This window comes from Ictalurus furcatus, chromosome 18, assembly GCF_023375685.1.
Source record: "Ictalurus furcatus strain D&B chromosome 18, Billie_1.0, whole genome shotgun sequence".
In the NCBI taxonomy this organism is placed as follows: Eukaryota; Metazoa; Chordata; class Actinopteri; order Siluriformes; family Ictaluridae; genus Ictalurus; species Ictalurus furcatus.
The window spans coordinates 11,434,121-11,449,202 of record NC_071272.1 but is presented as its reverse complement, the minus strand read 5'-3'; the positions used below and the strand labels follow the sequence as shown (position 1 = coordinate 11,449,202).

General features: G+C 38.3%; 1 protein-coding gene across 2 annotated transcripts; it reads right to left on the bottom strand.

The window, feature by feature from the left end:
- Nucleotides 1–430: 430 nt before the first annotated feature.
- On the bottom strand, nucleotides 431–14,647 carry kiaa1191 (KIAA1191 ortholog). Of its 2 annotated transcripts, none has more exons than XM_053648618.1 (9): nucleotides 14,479–14,647; nucleotides 12,703–12,821; nucleotides 11,581–11,677; nucleotides 10,593–10,786; nucleotides 4,384–4,498; nucleotides 4,142–4,266; nucleotides 3,942–4,045; nucleotides 3,669–3,850; nucleotides 431–1,352 (listed from the first exon to the last, which is right to left on the bottom strand). In XM_053648618.1, exons 3-9 carry the CDS (start codon nucleotides 11,606–11,608, stop codon nucleotides 1,141–1,143), a joined length of 960 nt encoding a protein of 319 aa, XP_053504593.1. In that variant the 5' UTR covers nucleotides 11,609–11,677; nucleotides 12,703–12,821; nucleotides 14,479–14,647; the 3' UTR covers nucleotides 431–1,140. The 2 variants fall into 2 exon arrangements, with proteins under 2 accessions (XP_053504593.1, XP_053504594.1); XM_053648619.1 differs by having other exon boundaries at nucleotides 3,669–3,847.
- Between the last annotated feature and the right edge of the window lie 435 nt (nucleotides 14,648–15,082).

Here is a 15,082-nt window from a genome sequence, read left to right as displayed (position 1 = left end):
TGAAGTTAACGGCTTTAATCCTCAAAAACAAGCCGCCTATAAATTACATCAGCTAGGATCCAACTTGTAGTCGGTAGAACGTTCAGTAATCAGGAAGCTCTAATAAATATCCAGACTATAACCGTACGCATTTTCTGAATTTTATTTTAGAGAGTTAAACAACTCCCTGGCTACAAAACACTGGAGAACCCCTGCTATAATTTCTTGGATGATGATGATCTCATGTACGCACTCTGCAATGGGTGTAGCATTACATCTCTTAGAGACAATGCCTCCTATTAGTCGTAGCTTTTGTGTATCACCACTATCATTATTAAAGGCAAGACAAGCTTTTCATCCTTGTTTCCATCTGTATGTAACAGTTTTCTAGAATTCCATTACCAGCATTCACTGCAACATGGCTGCATAAATAAATGACAGTAGAGACCAAACTTGTCTTTGGGTTTATATACAGATTGAACTTCTTGAGCTGTAACAGTAATTTTAAACAAATAATTAAAACACTTCTCTAGTGTAGAGCTGCTACATCAACATTAAACACTAAAAATGAATACTAGACCAAAGAAAATGAGTGCCTTCTTGTGGATCATGTGTGACACTACAACGGCAAAAGTAGTCTAAAGATACATTGTATTTCTTTGAGACATATTCAGAGACATTGTACAACCACAGAGCCACCATGATGTTACAGCAAGTTAGAAGGTAGAAAATTCACTGCTGAACTATGGAACGTACACAAACAATGATTACAGCTAGAACATGAAGCTTCTGCAGTGTGGATTAAAGAGGTAAATCAGAGGTAATTTGACTTTTTTTTTTTTTTTGGAATAAAAGAAACACACACTCAAGACAAAAATGATATACTAGTGGTACACACATAAAAGGGCTAAAGCACAAGGAGGAAAACTTGGGGTGGGCAAAACAAAAAAAAAACATGGCACCTCATTACACAGACTTAATCCGAGGCTTAACATGTACACAAGACACAAGAGGAAAACTGTCATTATGAATCATGACTGTTTTTAAGCACAGGGAAGGGGGGGAAAAAACAAAAAACTAAAAAAGGATATAAGCAGGGTAGTCCAGCTACATGCTTTGAGCGTGCACTGCTGAAATGTGTGGTGTGTCTGGTTTGGGTTCTCAGAAACCCGACGGGGTCAGAACGTTCATGTCGCGCGGTTTGAGCTTGTGGGGCCGTGTCACCTGCTTCTTGCCATCCACGCTGGGAATCTCCATCTTGGGTGGAGCTTTGAAGGTGGTGGGGTCCTCAGCCAGCCGAGTGGCCTGAGCCTTCATCACCTCCATGGGAGTGGGCTTCTGAGCACCCTTATAGGACTGCAATGCGAAGCCCCCTGTGAGACACAGAGGTAAAGAAGGAGACTGAGGGTCAAGACAACAGCTGAAGCATTAGTAAACATCCAGAGCCTTTTGGTGGAGGGGCGGTGGTTGTTGCGGAGTGTCATTACAAAGGCAAGGTCCAGCTCTGTAAACAGCCCAAGAAAAATATATGTCAGCCAGTCAATATAGCTAAAGGAAGTGGGCAATATTGCTGGATTGTTGTTTTATTTAGTTCATTTAATCTAAAATCGGGTCTTTTAATCAGACTTAGAAGAGTACAGGAAGGACAGCTTTTTTAAATAAAAAACATTAATACTGCTGCTAAAAGTGCTACTAACAAACTGTTACTGTTGAGCAATGGAACTTTTAGAAAGCATTTAATTGGATGTTTTCCCCCACCACGGATTTGAGAACTATTAAATAAAAATAAAGAAGCACTCCAAAACTATGTTTTGTAAAGTATACAACAAGGGATGGGAGTAATTCAGGAGTATTCACATTACTAGTACCAAAAAGGATTAAACCGGACTGCGTGTATGCCGAGAACATTGACCTACTGCAGGTATTCAGCGATGGCTCAGTAATGTTCTGTACTAGCGACTCAAAGATCAGATTGTGGTTTCACTGCCAGAGAGCCATCGCTAGACTTTTCACCGTCAACAGCTCAGCTTGCCGAGCACAATGCCGGAATTGTATTCCGTCTCACGTGCAAGCTGCATTGGATAAAAGCTTCTGCCAAGTCATAAATATAAATATTCCAAAGAATGGGAACTCAGTGACATTTTTGGAATTTCTGCTGAAAACTTTTCAACGTGTATCTCTATGTATCTAGGCTTGCTATGGTATCATGGTTTCAGGGACGGTCATACTTTTAAAATATTGACCAAGAAGCATTTTATGAGTTAATTATTCTCTGAATTGCTTAAAAATAATATTTAACATTAACTACATTAAATAAGAGATGCTACTATTTCTGGACATTCTGGCTCTTTTAAAAACAAAGTTTCTCTGGCCATCAGGCACAGCACAAAGCTAACCCAGAATCTGTCTTAATTTCAGCTTGAAGTGGTTTTTCCAGCCCAATGTCACATTAGCTGCAAATGGCAGACACCTGCAACCAGGATGTAACTTTAGAACTTCCCCAAACCGGTCATGTGGGAAGATGTGAGGACATTAAAAATTAAATTCTTTATGCAAAATATCTCAGAAGAAAGCGAGAGAAGGAATGGAAAATGGAGATATACCCTATACAATACATATAAGAAACCATGATGTACCTTATTGTATGAAACAAATTAATTCACTAATAGGCCACTGCTATGTTTATGCAATCGTTAGAAAAGATGCACCTTAGAATGCCTTGTATAATTATTCACCCGCCTTGAATAATTATAGTTTTCCATACGGACTTAAGATACGTAAGATATGGATTAAGATACATTTCATTTACTACTATTGTACAATATTTGGTAGAATCACCTTTAACTGTAACTACAACTGCAACTCTTCTGGGATACGCATCGATCAGCTTTGCACATTTTGTTCGATTTTTCTTGGCAAAAATCGCTCAAGCTCTGTCAGATTGGATGGATATGAAGAGCAATTTTCATTTCTTGCCACAGGTTCACAATCAGATTGAGGTCTGGGTGTTGAATGGGCCATTCTTACTTATACAGGCTTTTGGTTTTGAACCATTCCAGTGTAACTTTGGTGGTAGTTTAGGGTTAAAAATAAACAACAACAAAAATAAAACTCTTAAGAAATTTCTTGCAGAATAAAATTTATCTTCTTCGACTCTATCCATTTTGCCCTCAACCCTGACCAGTTTCTCTGTCCCTGCTGATGAAAAGCATTCCTTCATCATGATGCTACCACCACCATACTTCACTGTGAGGATGGTGATGAGTAGTGTTGGGTTTCTGACATACAGTTGTATGCCAAAGTTTGGACACCCCTGGCCAAATTATATAAAGTGAGAAGATGTAAACAACTTCTGTAGCAAACTATAAAAAACTAAACAAAACAAACAAAAAAAACATTGATCAGATATTAATGCAGTTACTTTTTATGTGACGACCTTAAAAAATAGGTGGAAAAAAGCCTTGATTGATTCATTAAGCAGGACAAGAATGGTCATTTGATCAATTCTTTAACAGATGATGCAGTGCAATTCGTATAAATCAGCATGACGTACATCCCGCCTGTCAACCTATTCCTATTGAAATCAACAAAAGGTGTTTTGTTCATGGATACCACAAAAGTCCCTGCAGTCTTGATAACCTCCAATGCTACACAAGTTCTCTAAATACAGCATGTGCTGGGTGATGTACCTGCTGTGCCGTGGTCTGTTCCCGGGTCAGTGATGGACTTGTGGACCTGAGGGCGCAGTCCGAAAATGCCCCAGCGCTCCACAGCTCCCTCGCTGGATCCCAGATCCATGCTGGAACTAGAGCTGGAGCTGAGCTCTGAGCCTGTAAGGGAGGCCACTGAGCCCTGGCTGCTGAACCAGCTCCTGACACACACACACACACACTTAGCAAAATAATTTCCGCCAATAAATCACAGCTGTCAGATAAAAAGGCATAATGGTTCTTACTGCATACCTGCGCTTCTGTTTGGGGGACGACTGAGGAGTTCCGGTTGGTGTTGACTGAGCAGAGGACGACTGCTTCTCCTCTTTAAAGTCAACACTATGCATGTGCAATTTCTACAAGAAATTACAATACAATAGAAAATAACAATATAAGTTCTAGAAAGCAGAATAAGATACGGGTCTTATTTCGGACATGGCTTGGAAACTGACCTGCATCGACTGAGACATGCAGTGGTAGTGCGTTTCTTCAGCAGCCAGGCCCTTGTGTGGTGTGTAGACTGTGTCAGTGAGGCCTGCTCTCTTCTCAAAACTCTGCATGCTCTCGTGGGTCTGCTCTGGAACACAGGCAGAAATTCTCCCACAATATTCAACCAGCGTCTAGAACACTCGAGGCAGCAAAAGTATGCATTGCTTGGTTTTTTTTTTTTGCTTAAAAAACTCAGCAGTCTTACTAATGATGAGGGAGCTCTTGAGAACTGAAGAAGCTTTGGCTTTCACCACAGGAGCTGGAGGCTGGATGGGATCAAGTGCAGAGGTGTTCTTTACAGTGTTGTCTGATTCAGCCTCCTGAAAACAAACAAAAGATGATGAGCTTTTAATTCATTTTAAGTGACTTCCCACCTAAATCTGCAATTCAATTTTTTTTTTTTTTAAAAGTGCATGGTATGTACAATTTCATGTAGTTAGTTTAAATTCAAAGTGCCAACATTTTTGCCACTATTAGTAAATATTAGGGCTGTGACAGTGGCCATGAAAACCGCACCTGTGCCACCTGCGGTAATGTCACATTGCATGTCACGTTAATGTTTCTGCTTGAGTGGACACTATGACAAGTACAAAGTACAACGTTTTGTATACAAGTGTAATAATAATAATAATTTCAATATTAATTTATATTTATTGCCTACCATATAGCAGGAGATTTTATGTTCATGCACAAATTACTTAATCATAATCAAATGCCTTATTTGGTGTTGTCTGTTAGCTTGGTTTGTTTGAGCATGTCAAAATCCAGTCAGGTGAATTCTGCGATTTCACTTCAGGTTCTGCCGCTGCAGTGGATCTTGTTGGGAATTCAAATGTTACATCGGCGATCTGGGAACATTTTGTATTCGTGCCCAATGAGAGCTTTGAACCAGTAAATTTGGATGATGCCATCTATCGGCTTCGTGTGTGTGTGTGTGTGTGTGTATGTGGAACGGGTGGGGGGTTGCTGTTGGGGGAGGAAAAAAAAAAAAAAGTGTTAAACAGGCAAACACTAACGAAGAAATCTCAGGACCCATCTCCAGGCATGTCACGTAACCACGTTTTTTATTTAATTTAATATTTAGATTTTTAACATATTATTTAGATTACCATCCTACTGGTATTTCTTTCAAAGTTTTATAGGCTTGTGGTGCAATACAATTGTAAAAGATGTGGTGTAAAAGAAATAAAGTATTTATCAGAGAAACACCCCATCTCTTTATTATCCACTTCTTCTCTCAATCACAATACCATATCTCACATTGCACTCAGGCCGTTTCTCATTGCAACAACACCACGACAAGGGTTTTTTTATTGACAATATCAATTTACAAACTCAAATAGAGAACAATAACATATAACAATAAGATGTAATTAAATCTCCATTCGTATATCTATCATTTTGTGCATATATGCTTAAACAGGTTCATGTGTACAGTGGGGAAAAAAATATGGAACGAGTCAATGTTTTTTTTTTCAGCAAATATATTTCCAATGATTTTATTCACATGAATTTTTCACCAGACATCAGTATTAACTCAAGAAATCTGGAAATATAAAGAGTTCCCAACAATAAATTTCATAAATAAAGGTATGTGTAATAAAGTGGAATGTTGTGAATGCTTTATATTTCTGGATTTCTTGAGTTAATACTTATGTCTGGTGAAAATTTCATGTGAATAAACTCAGTGGAAATATATGTACTGAAAAAAAAAAAATTAAATACTTATTTCCCCTGCAATATATTCCCCCCAAGCATAGCCTTCAGACACTGAAGTAGCAAGGAAAAAATTAATACATTTTAAAATAAATAAATAAATAAGTAAAATCAAAACATGTACAAAATCTTAGAAAGAAAGACACAAGTACATGACTTTATAAAATTCAGTAAGGGATTGATTATCTTTGGATAAGTATTTTATGGATGATGGATCATTTTTACATTCATTTTTAAAACAAGTTAAAGATTGCTTACTATTATTCTATTTGCTTTTATGTATATGATATTTACCCATAGTAATAATAACGTTTAACATCAGTGACATCTTTTGAGAGTCCATTTACATAAACCAAAACCTGAAATGAATTTAAATGTTCAATAGTTTCAGGCTCTTCTAAGCAGAATCCACAAAAATCTACTTCAAAACAGAATCTTCTCAATAAAATTTCAGCAGCAGGATAAACAGTATTAATGATTTTACACTGAATATCCTTAATTTATAGGTGCAACTGACAACTTAAGATAACAGTATTTGTTTCTAAATGTTTCAATATCAAATATTTAAACTTTTGCTGGTGTGTTGAAATCATAGAATAATTTACTTTGTAATACATTTCCTATTACATTGTTATTGCACTTTTTGTCCCCAATATAAAGTTCACCAATCTTCAACTCAAGCAAATTAACAAATACATTTGACTATGCAAGAGTGTTTTGTAGTAGTTGTTTTAATGAAAGAGGGATTGCTCTACACACTATTAAATTCTCCAAAGGAACATTTTATTGCAAATTTCTCCATGAAGGAATTATAATGAATAAACTGACCAGCTACATCGATCAAATCAACAATATAAAACTTTTTTCTCATACCACTCTTGTTTGAATAATGTCTTCCTATGTATTGTAATGGTCCTATTATTCCACAGTGTGGAGCCATGTGGTGTGAAGTCGTGGGTTAATATAATTTTCCAGTAGTGCAATATCTGCTTGCAGAATTTTGAAAGCTCTCTTATAGAGCTTTTTCAGAGAGCTGAAAGTTCTCTTATATTTGAATCTTTAGATATTGTTAAACCAAGGTACATCACTTCAGATTTAACCGGAATGGATTCTATACTTTCCTCATGACACAAATACAGAGGTAACAGTTCACTTTTTTTTTTAATTTAGGCATAGGCCCGATGCTTTTGAAAAAACTGAAATAATGTTCAAGGCTTGCTTAATTACAGATTTGTCTTTTAAAAATATTACTATGTCATCAGCAAATTGACTAATTCAATACTCAAACAAAAATGGTTATTCCTTTTAATTGAGGATGGTTGACAAATTAAGTAAGCTAGCATGAGTGCGTAGTATAAACAATTTTGGAGAAATTGAACAACCCTGTCTGATTCCATACAAAGTTTCAATTCTTGGGGTCATTCCTGGATTGAGGGATAAATAACTATAAATATTATGTACCATTTTAGTAATCTTGCAGAACTTATTGCAAATGACCTGTAGTTAACTACCTTTTCTTAGACAGATTTATCAGATTATTTCCATCTGATATACATGACAAACCTTGGATACTTTAATAGGAGTCTGAACGTTACCTTTTGGGATAATCAGTTATGGGTCAACTCCGAGTCCATCAATGAGCGCATAGACTTCTTTTAGGAATGCCAAACACGAGCTTCACAATCTTCCTTTGAAAAGACTTCTTTGAACTGGATGTTCATCTCTTTATACTCTCTTGCCTCTCTCGATTTTTTCCACACTTCGTCTCGAACTGTCCGCATTGCAACCTGGATAATCACTGGCCTGGGCAACTTGTTAGCAGCGGTATCGTTCCTCTTACCTAAACAATGCACTGTGTCCACCGACCCCCGAAGCTTCTAGACTGACAATGGAATCACCCGGGTAAGGATTCCAAGGATACCGCTTCTCGTGTTTTCTTTTTCAGGGAGGCCAATTAATCCGAGATCCCATCTTCTCTTGTATCTGGCATGCTCCAAACACTGTTTCAGTGAGATGGTCTCCTTCCTCAAGTCCACTATTTCCTTTTTCATTTTGCCAATGTCTTCTTTGTTCTCTTAAACTGCTTGTGCATTTTCCTCCATTCTTTTTTCAATAATTTTCAGTTGTTGATCCTGCTCGTCAAATCTCTTTATTAGGTTTTGAACTTCGTCAAAATTCACTTCATTTGTGATTACATCCACTTGTTTACTTTTGTCTTTCGATTTTATTCTTGCTTTCTTGTGGTTTAGGCTGGGCAATGGTGTATGTTCAAATCTTACTTTGGCAGTTTCTTCCATAATCGCTTCAATTTCTTCTTCATCACATGCCTCCATGAGAGCATTCAGGTTATAGTCATGATCATCAGCCTGTTATTTTAGAATATAAAGTGTAATCAATGTGTGTAACTACGAAGTTGACTAATGTTTGGATATGTTAATAAAGCATAATTTAATATGTATAACCAACATTTATTACTTAGAAGCATAATCTAAACCCATAGTGCGCTTGTTGATCAAGTTAAATTGTGTGTGTTGACTTATATAAGTGTGTATTGAGTTAGATGAATTCTGTGTCTTACTGAACAGTAGGTCTAATTGTTTTTCTGTATCAGCCGTACCTCTTTGCACAGCAGGCATAATCTAAAACTATAAAACACTTTCTAACATTCTAAGTGTGTAAATTTGGAACCTTGTGTTTTGTCTAAAGCAGCTTTACTCTATGGCAATAAATTAGCAATTAGACACTCACCAGAACTGGGTTTCTAACCAAACCCCTTTAAGCTTACAAATCAGTGTCAAAAGAAAAGATAAGACTTCCAGGAGGCAGGGTACCAGGCTGGGACTATAGGGTGAATTATGGGACAAAGTAAAAACCATGGTCTGGTAAAAGTTTTAAAGAAAATACAACTGAAAACGCATGCAACTGAAAACACAAATTTAAGGTGACATATAGACACGACTAAGTAATTGTCGCAAAAACCCCGCCTAAGCTGAGTACGCTGTGGAGAAACGTATAAAAAGGGCTGTATATGTTTGTATAATTTAGACTTTCTGCAGACTGTGTCACTTTATTGTTTCAATAAAGTTTAATTACTTTTTGACATCTACTAACCCTCTGTCTCTGAAGTTTTTTGTTAGGCTGGAAAGATTGTTAGCCACAACAGTATCTGCTTGGTTAGTATTAGGCATCTCATTTACATTTGAAGGAACGGAGAGTATCTTACAACAAAATCAAAATTCAGTTCAAAATGGATGCAGTTTGCACACTACTGGTAGGTTTCCTTGCCAGAGGTATCAATTCTAGGCGATTATTATACTATTTTATCAGAGCTTGCATAAATGCTACCGCTCACTCCACCATCTTGTATTCCCCCACAACATAACAAGGCTGTACCGAATTGTTCACTGACAGAAGTGCTAAATTATATATATATATATATATATATATATATATATATATATATATATATATATATATATATATATATATATATATATATATATTTTTTTTTTACACACACCGCAGTGGTAAAACACTGCCACTGTCACAGCCCTAATAAATATTAATAAAACAAAAGGTTAGGAAAAAATGTCGGTGGTTAATTAGCTTAAACTCACACCCAAAATATGATCTATCCTTTAATTGAAGTACATTTAATCTCAGAAGATGGAAGAAGTGTGAAGTCAGCAAAATCCCCACATTTATAAATAGACGTCACCTCCATGCCAAGAAACTATTCGGATGTCGACCTATGCCAAGAAGCTACAACTGAGTTGTGGTTGGACTTGCAGTACAATAATGATCCAAAACATACATGTAAAACCAAACAAAAATGGTTCAATGACCACAGAATCAAGATTTTGACATGGCTGTCTCAAACCCTTGACCCAACCCTCACTGAGCAAGGCGAAGAGGAGAATTCGCAGAGGAAGAAGAAGAGGACCTAGAACCCTGAAGGATCTGGTGCGATTCTGTACTGAGGAGTGGTCTCTGATTGCTTACTCTGCATTCTCTAATCTCATCATGTGCTATAGGACAAAACTCTGTTGTTCTGTTGGCAAATTGCACATACTCAATACAGGGGTGCCAACTGTCACACATGGTTTTGTTTAAAAATAATATAGAATCAATAAACTTCTATTACACTTAGATTCCTCTCATACTTTCAGTGCTAATTACCCACAAAGACATCTTCATAATCTTTTTTTACCCTCCTTTATCAAGGGTGCCAAGAATTCTGTAGCAGACTGTAGCTTAATCACAGAAAGCTTATAAGATAAGATTAAAAGATAATGCCCAATCCAGACATGAACATCGAAGGCAGGTACAAAGATCACTGTGACATGAAACTGGGTGCCATTTTTATTACTCACAACTAAATAATACAAAAATAGCACATTGTCTTTTTACCTGGCTAGCATTCAAGCCCTTAACACGATTGTTGTTATGGTTACGTTTCCTGAAGCCTTTTAATAATTGTTTTCTATAATATTCCATTTTGTTCTGCAAGGCTTTTGTTAGCTTTCGTAACATTAATTAAACCCGTATTCAATTTTTTTGACAGGACTCAAGTTAGAGATGGCCAGAAATAAGAAAAGAGTGGACACCAGCCAACCACAAACAAGTAATTTCCGTTACCATGATAGAAGCTGATATGCATCACACAGAATTAGTCATTTATACTGAAGAGCACAGCACCTCAGCCAGTCGGGAGAATTTCCTCTCGGGAATGACGGGCCTCCTCCACAGATTGGTGATGTTGATGTCAGTGGGTGGAGGAGACATGGGCCGCTCCAGGTTGTCATCGTAGTTCAGGGCTCGACGAGTCATCCCCATGGGGATAGACATGCCCCCCAGCAGACCCTCGCTCCCCCCGGACCCCGCCTCCAGGGCTGCAACAACAACAGTAACACCACAAGCACCACATATTACAGGTAACTGTATAAACATACACAAAAACCTTCACTAGACAAACAGTATCTTTGGACTACTCTTGGGTAACGCCATCTGGCAACCTCGGGGTAGCTCGGTACATTCAACTATCCTCATATAGCTGACTCGGTCGTGCAAGTTTCTCCTTCACAACATCTGATCATTTCTATGCACTATGAGTCACTCAGGGGCTTGTTTAGTCCCTTGTTATCTTGAGATTGGACTACTGCAACTTGTTCCCTGGCTTCCATCTGATCAAGTTCTCCCATAAAACCCCATTGCTTTGTTCCTGCCTCTATCATGGCTCGACTTGTCCCACCATCCCTCAAAGTACCAGGAAGACATGCATCATGACTGGCACCCAGGTGTCACTGGCTGTCTTCACCAGAAGACTGAAGACCTTCCTTGTCACCAAGCACTTATTTAAATAAATAAATAAATAATCCTTACGTGCTTTCTTGCTGTACTAACATCTCTATAACAGGGCTTTCGCTTGATCGTATTCTTAGACCCTTAACTACTTGTATAAGCATGAGGTAATGTTTTTGATCGAGAGTACAGTCATTCTGGATAAAAATTCCTGGATAAAAATGCTTTAAATGTATAATATTTGAGTCGAATTGTGTTTTTAATCAACTAATGTGTCTGAAGCCCATTCTTATGCAGGCTCCAATGTTTCTACATTTATACAGTTGAAGGAATTTGTTGGTATAAACGCTGGAACAAAACGAAGGCAAAATTAGTCCAATCTTACCTGGAATGTCTCCTGGTCTGGACACCATGACCACTCAGGACGGAGTCTGTGTTCAGCAGAAAAAGGTAGGAACTGGCAGATTGGCTCCCACCTGTCTCTGTACAGGAGACAAAATGCACAGCAACTCATACTCTAAAGCACGTTTTAACATCTACTGACTTAGTGCTGAGTGCAATCAGCAAACCTCCTTCAAGTAATGACTAATCAGTTGGATGACCACTACAAACACTTGTGTACAATTCACATTTTCCTTCACTGCTCATAGACTAAATCAGCACAAAATAATGAATCAAAACAAAATGAAGCCTAATGGAGGTAAGCCTACTCTGTCAGTACAGATTTATTTAACATTAACATAATTTTAATGTGTACAGTAATATTTTGTCTATTTATGAGACCCAGAGAGCTTTTTATTCTTGAACTTTCCTCCAACAGTGTACATTTATAGGCTTGTTTATGAGTTTTTGAGATTTGGATTAAACTCAGTCAATTCGTTATTATAATAAATAACAATCAGAGATCATTAATAAATATAATTGCTTTGATAATGGTTGGCTGTGATTTCCACCACTGTAAGTAAATTTACAAAATGGCAGACCTCCTGGCTATGCTTCACAGACGTGTGTTCCTGGATCCCATATTGACCAAAAAAAAAACCCAGACGTGAATGCTGTGTACATCAATATAAATTCCTTTCTAATGCAATCACCAGCACCAACAGCTTCACCTGCTTGATTTGCAGTTCAGTACTGATACTGGAATTCCACTGATGCTTTCTTGTATCAATAGTGATTAGCAGTAATGTTACAACTGCTGGGAACACACCTGACAAAACAGTAAATGACAGTCACCGGAGCTATATGTTATCCCACGTAGTTACATCATCCTCCTGTAAAAACCATAGTCAGGATACAGATACACAAGCAGTATAGATCTGAATGGGAGGAAAGCCAACTGGGACTAGCAAAAAGCTCAAACTCCAGTGTTCCATACGATAAGTCACTGCTGAACATTCACCCTCTTTCTGTGAAAGGTGATACTGCGCTAGGGCAGGCCTCCAGGAACGTGTGGCTATCGCAGGCTGTGCTTAGACACAAAACAAGGTTATTAGTGTGTACTTACCAGTGCAGGGGGTTGAGGCCTGAGGTACTGCTGCTATAGGGCAGGAACCTGCTGAGTCACACAAGTTGAAGGTTGCACGGTGAACATTGTGGGATACTGAAAGGAGCGCAGGGAGAGAACTATAAAAGAGAAAAGTCATTAAAACTGCACTGAATTGTATTATGTGATGTTTAATATAATTTATTACCATACAAATATACTAATACTAGTAATACTACTACTATTAATAATAATATTAATATTCAAAAGCACAAAGGGTTTTTTTCAGAACTGGGAGCAGTGCAACCTGACTGACTTTACCATTGCATGAGAACTCAACATGAATGCTGCCCTACCCTCCCTTCACCTTCAACTCGCCGCTTCAACTGCACACTGCCTGCTTTCATGCCCTTCTCTGATTACAACCACACCCTTTATTACACATTAAAGCTCCGAATTAACTGATTGTATTTCAGTGTGGCACTACTACAACACGTTGATGAAAGTGAAATGCGATGCGATGGCAGTTAAGAGAATTACATTTGCTTCAAACCCAGATTTTAGTTCTGTTTCAGGATGGGCAGAGTGCGTGCATGAGTGGGTGAGATTGGTCAAACATCAAGCGGTAGTGGGTGGGACTGGTCAAACTATGCAGAATGGGCAGGATTGGGCAAACTTTGTGCGGAAGGGGGTGGGATTGGTCAAACATCAATCGGGTGTGGGTGGGATTGGTCAAACTTCCTATGAGAGCTGGTGGGATTGGGATTTAAAGTACATTCCCACTGATTCAATCCCGTTGAGATGTTGAACAGATGTAGTGGCATCAAAAGCATAAACCATTCAAAACATATATACATACAAGTGTAAGTAAGTAATTTACTAGAAAATAGGCAACTAGACAAATAGCAATATAAAGTCAAAGAGAAATACCAATACTACTAATAGTAAATTAACCACATGCATAATTTTAACAATAATTAGTAAAACACTTGGCCAAGTCACCACAAATCCACTCTACGTGTTGGCAAAAACAAACAGACTATCATGAGTAAACCAGGTGACTCAAAATACAACAAAATATAAACATGCACTTTAAATAACCTTCATATTCTCGGTGTCGAATGATTATGCATTAAATTTCATCCATCCACTTTCTATAGCACTTATCCTATTGGATCACGAGGAAGCTGGAGCCTATCCCAGGGGGCATGGGGCACAAGGCGGGGTACACCCTGGACAGGGTGCCAATCCATCACAGGGCACAATCACACACACATTCTTGCACTACAGACACTTTGGACATGCCGATCAGCCTACCATGCATATATGGACTGGGGGAGGAAACCGGAGTAGCCGGAGGAAACCCCCGCAAACTCTGCGCACACACACACACACACACACACACACACACACAGGGCCGCGGCGGGACTCGAACCCCCAGCCCGCATGAATCAGTTCATTAAATCAGTTCATTTGATGAGAACAGTTTCAGAAACATTCTTTACACAGCCTGTGTTAAGGATGTGGAGAACCGAGTGCAATGCGCTAAAGTAACTGTTAGCTAACGCTAGCAGTACACACTGACAATATGATGTAATGCTATTAGCAGACGTAGCTCACATTGTCACTGTGCAGAAAAGATATTAGAACAAAAACAAAGATGGTGATAATTAACACAACGGACTTGTTAAACCCATAATCCTATGAATCGTGTGAGATTAAGTGCAGGATACATGTTTTATTTTGTTTTGCTCAGAAACACAACAACCAGAACAGTAAAATACTCCGCTAATTTACCTGCCCCGATGTTTCAGAAGCTTCGGTAACTAACAATTCAAAACATGTAGCAAGAACAAACTAAATCGAGCTATTATAACACTCAAAAAAGATATCTGTGCATCAGCGCTTTCTATCTCTGCCATAACTTCCCGTTAGCTGTGTATGATTGAAAACACAGGGCGGTATGGGGTGGTTCTTTCAGTCTCGTTAAATATCGCGATAATTCATGTTGCTGCAGCGTCAACTGTAGTACTGCAACCTGCCACAGGAGGCAGTAAGTGACTATTGCATACATCCCGTCGTATGAAGTACAGCTAACTCAACTCAAGATGTTAGCACAGTAGCGACAGTAAACAATAAATAATTACAGCAAGCTGTCTGAGGCAGTTACGATAGTTACAGTCATGTTTAACATAGTTAAGAAATCATCCTTAGACCATCTTTGCCAGCTGGTAAGTGCTGGTAAATGAAAAAAGTGCTACCAACACTTTTAAGGGAAAAGTCAGTAGAAATCACTAGATGATGTCATAAACTAATTTGCATATTAATAGAATCCATCCATCCATTTAATATATCACTTGTCCTGCACAGGGTTGTGGGGGAGTCTGGAGCCTATCCCAGG